At 34.6% G+C, this 8887-nt stretch overlaps 1 protein-coding gene across 2 annotated transcripts; it reads right to left on the bottom strand.

Annotated features, from left to right (window-relative positions):
- Positions 1-642: 642 nt before the first annotated feature.
- LOC110602750 (katanin p60 ATPase-containing subunit A-like 2) lies at positions 643-7982 on the bottom strand. 2 transcript variants are annotated; one of them, XM_021740346.2, is made up of 11 exons: positions 7772-7982; positions 7306-7488; positions 7154-7209; positions 6236-6301; positions 5998-6105; positions 5097-5163; positions 3898-3982; positions 3115-3275; positions 2397-2498; positions 1506-1728; positions 643-1182 (listed from the first exon to the last, which is right to left on the bottom strand). In XM_021740346.2, the coding sequence occupies exons 1-11, from the start codon at positions 7808-7810 to the stop codon at positions 1049-1051; spliced, it is 1224 nt and encodes a 407-aa protein (XP_021596038.1). In that variant the 5' UTR covers positions 7811-7982; the 3' UTR covers positions 643-1048. The 2 variants fall into 2 exon arrangements, with proteins under 2 accessions (XP_021596038.1, XP_021596039.1); XM_021740347.2 differs by having other exon boundaries at positions 7306-7461; positions 7772-7979.
- Between the last annotated feature and the right edge of the window lie 905 nt (positions 7983-8887).

Here is an 8887-nt window from a genome sequence, read left to right as displayed (position 1 = left end):
TAGTTGGCCCATTCAGCCTATTGGACTTGGGGAAGCTCTTTGGGTCAGTAACACATGTCTCTTAGAATACCAATATTGTGCGACACAGACAAAGAAAGACAACTTCAATGAACCCTAGCTCACTACTAGTAGGACATAAACCCAAAAACTAATCACATACCGATCATAGGTGAGAAAGGAACCCGTGAACGGTATGAGAAGGAAGGATGGCATATTGGGCAATGGGCAGTGGAAAGCCAATGGTCAACAGGGAATAAGGGAGTAGCCTTAGAGGGGGAGGAGGGGAAAAGGAATTGGAATAAAGGGTTAGTTCATTACAAAATAAACTAGCTAACTCATTCCTATTCTGGAATCACTCAAATTATATAACATGTTCATATTTTTGTAAAATTTAACTCTTTAATCATTCTTTTAAAAAAAATTAAAAGAAAAAATTATCCATTTCACGTCTTAAAAATGTTTAAATTTTGACACTTTTTGAGGCATGCTACAAGCGGCATTGGATGCTTCGTAGCTGATAAGGTAAACCTTATTTCAATCACGTCTTATACTTTTCTACCCAAGTTTCACCCACAATTTTCTTTTATATCATACTTTGAAAATTTCTTAGGAAAATAATGAATCTGTAACGAAAAGAGTCCCTCGTCTACAAATTCACCCCCTTTTATTAAGAAAAAGAAAAGCACCAGATAGGGTCTGTAGCAAACATGGTGAAAAAGAACTAGGCAAGTAAACAGTCTTCAACTTCTCCCAGACTCCCCGCAAGTTGACGGAAGGGGGTCGGGATCACATCAAATGTCAAAGCGGAAAAAAGAATCTTGTAAAATTCAATTTGCACATCCAATGTACAGTGACCTCCCAATGAATGTGCTAATCTACAGAAAGCATCTCCAGCTTCACTTAAAATAAACCGACAAAACCACGAAATATGATTATCTGCTCTAGACTCATTATGGTAAAGAAACAATACTAAACATCATTCGACAAGAACATGAACTAAGAAACATTACATGGAGGAATTTAGAATGACAACAGAGAATGTGCGCCTTCATTGGAGTATTTGGCTACCGTAATCAGCATTAAACTTCTCATAACGGTGGGCATGGAGATGAGCAGATGGCCTGGTGTTTTTCAAGGCTGTTTCTATATCATCTGCTGTGATCGGCCCAACTTTTGGCAACTCTGTAAGCCAACAATCGATTCTTCAGTTTATGATCAATGACCAAAAACAAATTGCAGATACAAACCGTGCAAGCAATGAGAATTAAATATATATTATTCATCAGTTTAGAGTGCAATGGTTGATAAATCACTTTCTTCGTGGCGCATGTTCTTTTTTTTTTTTTCTGTTCCTATTACTTTTTTTTTTTTTTTTAAATCTAGTTGCATATATCCCTCTGTAGAAATAGAAAGTTATCAGAATACCGGAACCTGTTCTCCACTTATTAGATGCAGCTTTCATGATTTCACTAAGAATTCATATGTGCAATCAGGTAATCACTTACCATCCTCAGGCACCACTTCCCGTCTATCTTCAAGGAGTGCCATCAGCCGTCTCAGTGGCTGCATGGCAGCTTCTTTGCACAGTAATCGAATATCTGAACCTGAATAACCTTCTGTACTTCCCACCAACAGATCATAAGGGAGCTCAATCTCATCAGGTTGTGATGGCAGGAGTTCCTCAAACATGGCCCTTCTTGCCTCTGGTTCCGGAAGAGGTACAAGTATCTTAATTTTTATAGTTAAAAGGAGAACTATTTGACTAAACTGCCAGAACTTTGGTCTCAAGATTTTCTCACTGAAATAGTAGTGCAGTGCCATCAGGAAAATAATGTGAAGTGGATGAATAACACAAGGTCAACAAGAGGCAAAAGGTCAGGCAAGTCAGAAGTCCAGCCTAAGCATGTTTACAGCATAATTTAATGCAAATGAAAGTGGAGCAGGGCCCGTAAGTGAGCAGAAATAGAATGGAAGAGGAAGGAATAGGAATTCGTGAAAGGCGTATTCTAGAAGACCCAAGATATCCTTGCATAAGCTGGCAGATATTCAGTTATACCCAAATATGCATGAAGCATGAGAGGGAGAGTGCCCTTGCAGTTATAAATAAAACAGTAATACAGAGATAGGGCATGAGGAGTTTCATTCCTAAGAATGGGTAGAGATATTCTACTGTGAAGAATTATTCTGTGTTGAGAAACTGTAATCATTCCTCCACTAATAGAATATGCCTTCCTCTGTGTCTATTTCTTCTTTTCTCCTTAATATTTGTGTTACAAATTCCTTACTCTATCAGATAGACTATAATGAAAACAAAACTTTGTTTTTCCTTTTTTCCTTTCTAATCCATTTCACTAATTTGTATGTTGTAAAGCTCAACAGAAAATATTGAAGGATACTCGCTTCTCAAGACGCCGGAGCATGGCTGCATCCAACTCCCAGGGGAGATTTGTTGCTGCCAAAACAAAAACTAGCTCTTCTGTCCGCATCAAACCATCCATCTGCAATCTAATCCGAATTAGTTTTTGAGAAAACAAATTAACATGAAATGATTCCATTTCCAGAGAAGTATACAAAGATTACATTCAGAATTCAGTGACATGCAATGGACTAATTGAAGTGCTGAAAACATTCAAATATTGCATCTAACCTGTCAATTGGGATAAAAACCTCTAGAAGTATATGGTTTACGTGAGAGAACAATGGGAAGGGTCTCAAAGCATTGGTTATGTTCATTCCACTTCTTGAGGACAGGTATAAACATAAGCAAGTTGTGATCAAGATTCCCAAAGAAAGTAGGACTGAATTTTAATGCAATAAATTAAGAAATAAATATACAGCAAATTTAATGGCGACTGCTATGCTTCACGGAGAATTCCAATATCTGTTTGCGAGGCTGCTAAAATTTATAGTGCTTATCATACTCTAACGCCAAGCTATGACCCATTTTGATTCCTCCAACCCTGGGATGGAAAATCATCCCATTTCCAAAATAATAAGGGGACCACACATAAAGGCAAAGGGGATATAGATCATGTCTGTGAAAAATATGCACACATACACACAAATATATATATATATATTTTAAAAAAAAAACCTTGAAGAAATAAACATCACCTGTATGAGTAGCTCAGTTTTCAAACGCCTACTTGCTTCATGCTCACTGCGACCTTCGCCCCGTTGACTAATAATTGCATCAATTTCATCAATAAAAATAGTAGATGGTGCATGATGCCTAGCAAGTTCAAATAACACCTTCACTAACTTTTCCGAATCACCTGCAGGGTTGTATAAAATATATTAGATACCCTTTAGCTATTGTATTGACAGCAAAACTTCTCAAAAGGTACAGAAAAGGGCATATCCACAATATAGGAAATGTTCAAGAAGATGCATATATGCAATGAAGAAACCTATGCTATTTTAGTGAAAAATCAAATTGTCCAAGTAAAAGCTGGACACCACAATGGGAACTTGCAAGCCTATCTATTACCATCATGATAGCAATAACTGAAGCAGCTGCCACCTTAAAATTTATCTCAGTGTCTAAAGTTTCATCCGTTTTATGGCCTCTCCCTGTCTTTCTGAAAATACAGAGAACTTTAGATGTCCTTGCTTACCTACTTTACATAATAAGACTTAAACCTTCCAGCAGATAATAGCTATATGACAAGTTAACAACCAGAGAAGACAGATCCAATAAGTTCACCAAAAATATGGAACCTCTTTGTCAGTTCCTCTAAAAACATAAGCCAGCAATTCATGGCGTCCTTGACTGATCATGCAATAATTTGGTTTGATTCCAGACAAACCAGAACTTCAAGAATACACAGTTCCAAAGAAAGATCAATATAAGGAACAATGTGATATCGGAAAGAAAGTTGCCAGCCAATAACGTACCTCGCCACTTGCTAACAACAGAAGATGCTGAAATATTGAAAAATGTGGTGTTGCACTCTGTAGCGACAGCCTTTGCAAGCATTGTCTGAATGAAAAGTTTGTATAGTAATCATCATATCAATAAAAATAAGTGAGATAAAACATCGTCAAGAAACCAGAGATCAAGAACTTTTTCACCATCAATTATGGAAATAAAGCATTGTACATAAAACAGCAACTTTATCAGATAAAGCCATCTTAATTCAAGAGTCATTCGGGGCCGTGGAAGGGAGAATAGTCAGACTTGTTGACGGCAAATTGTGTCATAGTGTTGAATCCCACATTGGTTTGGAATAGGCAAATTTAACATAATATCAAAGCCTCTCTAATGATGTTTGGCGTCCCGTAAATATTTCACGCTCTTGTATAGTTCTAGGCGTAAGGTTCTAGGCGTAAGGGAGTATATCCCACATTGGTTTGGGACAGGTAATGTGCTCCTTAACTTAGCTACTCCTCCCTCTTAAGCTAGCTTTTAGGTTGAATTAGACCTGGTCCAAATTTAACACATAGGAAAAACCAAGATGGAAAGTCCAACATGTTCATGAGATGGTGGATGACTTTGCCCCTGACCCGTAAGACCTTTTATGTCCTGGTCCCTATTCAATAATATAATAGAAATACCCATTGTTTTCTTTCTCTAGATTATTTTGGATTCCATGAAAAACATTTCTTGAAATAATGCAAGAGACCAGGCACAGGATAGAAAGAGGTGCAAATCATGCTGACAACTTCAGTGTCAGCACAGCCACTCATCAAGGCCAAGACATAACTGAAAATGGTCTCTCCAAAATGTTCAAGTTTTTAGAAAACAAAGAGTGAAATCTGTTTGTCACATCAAAAGTATTACAATTCATATCAGACTATGAATATTTATGTGAGCAATCAGACGTAAGAGTTAAATGAAGTCTAATTGTTTAATAAGCATACTCGATCTAAATAGATTACCTCCACACAGCCCAAAAGGAGAACGTGGACAAAAAGGTAAAAAAGAAAAAAAAAGTTTGGGCAGAATGCTTAAGAAATGTAACAAGTTTTGACCCAAAAAGAACAAAGGAATGAATTAAATGAATAACAGTTCTATCTAGGTAAAGATGCCAACAAGCAAAGAAAACACAAGAACAAGAGATTATTAAAAGTTACAAGTAACAAGTTTCACAAACCTTTCCTGTCCCTGGAGGACCAAAAAGAAGAATGCCTTTCCATGGTGATAGAAGACCAGTGAAGTACCTACAAGTGCGAAAAGTAAGCTTAGTAAAAATTAACGTAAAATCTCTCTTGAAGCAATGTTTCAGATTATTACACAAGATTATAGCTAACCATCCTACAGAAAATTGACAGATTTTAACTTCCCATGCAATTGTACAACAGCTAATATGTGCATCTGACCAAATGCAGAGAAACATTTAAGGCAGACCAAGATTTTCTGAAGATCTCAAGAGAATCAACATTAGATATACAAAGCAAGGTAAAGAGAAGTTTAAAGTTTACTACTGCACTGGCCATCCAACCTTTGTGACAACTAGCCTTAGCAATACCTCAGACCTTGATACCTTCCTTTATTTCTTCCAAACAAGAAAGGAAACGAAGAACGTCATTCAATTAAGAAAAAAAATACATACAAGCGTCTCAAGCTCTGAAAATTGAAGGAAAATGAGAATTGTTTGTTCCCCATTTTACTAAAGGATCTCCATGCTTTAACGTGGCAACAGTGATCAAACTTTTCACACATCCATAACATGAGGTGTGCTCTATTGAGTTTCAATTCTTATCACATAAATCCATTAGTTAAAGAACAAAACATATTTTTGTGATGATGTGAAATCAAAATATAGTGGAATTCCACATATGCGCTTTTTGCTTCCAGAGAAGGGTAACAACATAACTTTATTTTGCTAATGTGAATATTCCAATCTTGGCTCTTAAAGATGTTTCCCACCCTGTTATATTGGCATCTATATGTTTTTTATCAACTAAGATTAATGTAGACCCAAAGCCACAATCATATCTAGAGTAAAATCAATCATTCTTCATAAGTGGAAGTGAAATCTGGCAAAGTCATACTTGGGATATTTTATTGGCATGACAACTGCTTCTTTCAGTAAACGTTTGGCATTCTCTAATCCTTTAATGCTTTCCCACTTGACATCAGGGTTCCCACGAACAATATCCCTGTACAAGAGAAATTGTAGAGCACATCAATGACATGAAAGCTTTAAAGATTTTAAGTTAAGTGCAAAATTTGAGTATATATTTACAACAGGTACTCATTATGCATGAAGTTATTTGCATTAGTGATTACCTGCATAAACCTTCTGCTAAAGAGCGAGTTTCAGCAGAATCAAAAGTAGGAAGCAAAGGCTTCTGCCTGGAAAAGTAAGGACAAACATTAGGACATTTTCGAGGCAAAAGGGTAATGGTTCTTTCACAAAAGGAAGTTTGATATTCTCAGTAAGCATGGAGTTACTGTTCTCAGTATTTTTAAGAGAATGCTCCAGATGAAAACAACATGTCCTATCCGTTTAGATCCAGCACTGAATTTGTAAACAGACAAATAATAAAAAGTGGTCCTACCATCAAAGTATAAGATTATGCATACTCATCTAGTTGTATCTCTATCTCCCTTTACCAATAAAAATTGGAAAGCGAAAAGAAAGAAGCACTTAACATCACTATTTCAGAATCATTACAAATTGGTTAAATGCATTCTTACACTCCTGTAATATTTGAAATTAAACCATTGAATACTTGAACTAAAATTGTAACTCATTGAACACCTAAACTTATAAAAAGTATAATAACTAAACACAAATAATCATGTCAATGATGCCTTGTCAAAAAAGTAAAAAATAGTCTCATTTATTGCTGATTGTACTCTAGATTTTATTGAATTTCATAAAATAACCAAGTTGCCTTAATAGAACGAGAATAAATGTCATGTCACGAAAATTCAACAAAATTTAATTTATAGTCATCAAATTTAGAGCATAGTATTTTGTGTTTAACTATTATCATTTTTATATGCACAAGGGTTCAATAGCTCCTGATTTTAATTCAGGTATCAATAGAGTTGCTCCCAACTAATACAAGGGGAATAACTATGCATTGGCCATTAAGAATTTGCAACAAATTATAGTGAAGCTTAACTACGGTTGTATGAAATTTTTGTGAAATATATATATAAGCCAATCACTCAAAGGAATGAATCAAATAAACATACGGTTTTGCACCAATCCCGTTAGATGAAACTCCATTCGAGTGGTTTGTGCTCCTATCCTAAAAATAACAAAACGAAAGATAGGAATCAGTTTGTAAGCTCCGAAAATGCCATAACACCGCTACAGAAACAAATAGAATCAATCAAATGCATACTTGGTTTCTATACTGCTCGTAAATGGCCATGTCCGGTATGTTCTTGACCTGACCATTTCCGTTCGATGAAGCGCTCGAAGAAGAACTCCCATTTGGCACTGATTTATCAGCAGCCGACTCACCGTTTTGCTTCTCCGGTATCTTCTTTCTCCCAAACTTGGCATCATAAAATATTTTAAAATCCTAAGAATAGACATTAGTAGCTTAAAGACATGAAATACATTATCAACAAACAAGCAAGACCTTATCAAACGACACCGAAGCAAGCCAAAAAAAAAAAAAGTTGAAGCTGAGCTTAATACTGGAAGCTTGATCCGATTAATTAAAACATTGTGATCTTTGTTTATTGCAAAGAAAATGAAGCAATTGAGGGGGTTCGGATAATTATTCTCAGTTGCTGAACTTTTCTCGCCAGCCAAACAGAAATTCACTAATACAGAGAGGGAGAGCCGAAGAGAGTTGTCACCTGAAAAGACCACCGAGTGAGAGAAGGTTCATCGGCCATTGTTGATAATCGAGATAGAGAGAGATATAGAAACAGAGAGATCACTCTGAGAAGAATATCTCTCCGTTTCTCTCTCTCGCCGGTTAGATTTGGATCTTCCTGAGGAACAGCAAAGGGGAAGACGAGAGTTGAAGGAGAGGACAGTGTGGAGCATGTGCTTAGGATTAAAAATAATCATATTTGGGCACTGAGTTGTTCTAAAATTGAATTTACCCAATAATTAATTTATTGACACGTGTAAATATTTTTAATTTATTATTTATTGGACCCATTTTTATTTAAATTAAATTTATTTCAATACATATAATGTTTTTCACGCTCAAAATAAAATAAAAATAAAAAACTCAAAATAAAAAACTAAAAAAGATTCGGGTGAAAAAATAGGATATTTGGTTGAGCTGGGCGGAATCTTCTGGTCGCGTGTCATTTGTGGGCATATTTATTAATTACATTTATTTATTTTACGGAAATATTTTTATGAAAATATATTTTATATTTTTAACTTTTGAAGCATTAAAAGAATTAGTTAATAAAAAAATTTATAAATATTTTTGGCATTTTAAAAATTTTATATATATATATATTAATATATTTTAATTTTTAAAATATAATTAAATAATAAAAAATAAAATATTTCATTCAAAAATATATTTTTAAATATAAATTATTTTTGAAAAATAAATAGAACTTAAAATTATTTTTATCTTTTTATTTTAAATAGGGATGGGAGAATGGAATTTGAATATACATCTTCAAGTGAGATATATGATTTTAATGACCAGACCAAAATCAAGTGGGCAGTGAGTTGTTTTCTTTCCCCCTTATGGAATGTCAAAAAAAAAAAATGGAAAAATCCAATTCACATTTTCATTAGCTTAGTAATATCCGTGGGAAACAATAATTAATTTTGTTTAATGAATCGTTACAAAACTTTTTTTCTAATAACATAACAAATATTTTGGATTCTTTTAATCTATAATTTAAATAAATTAATAAAAAAAAAGTCGCCAAAATATAGCTTTGAAAGACCCACGATGCTGAATATTAATTTTTTATTTTTATTATTGATTAATATAT

Source organism: Manihot esculenta, chromosome 15 (genome assembly GCF_001659605.2).
Source record: "Manihot esculenta cultivar AM560-2 chromosome 15, M.esculenta_v8, whole genome shotgun sequence".
NCBI classification, from domain to species: domain Eukaryota; kingdom Viridiplantae; phylum Streptophyta; class Magnoliopsida; order Malpighiales; family Euphorbiaceae; genus Manihot; species Manihot esculenta.
The sequence above is the reverse complement of the archived record's forward strand: the minus strand, read 5'-3'. Positions and strand labels throughout refer to the sequence as shown.

What these genes read in the sequence shown, in the direction of transcription:
- LOC110602750 (XM_021740346.2), bottom strand. Translation starts at nt 7,810, where the DNA reads ATGGCCGATGAACCTTCTCTCACTCGGTGGTCTTTTCAG. An exon ending in AACGGGATTGGTGCAAAACC is followed by an intron (nt 6,302 to 7,153) that starts GTATGTTTATTT and finishes TTACTTTTCCAG; the next exon opens with GCAGAAGCCTTTGCTTCCTA. An exon ending in TCCGGCGTCTTGAGAAGCGA is followed by an intron (nt 1,729 to 2,396) that starts GTATCCTTCAAT and finishes ATAAAAATTAAG; the next exon opens with ATACTTGTACCTCTTCCGGA.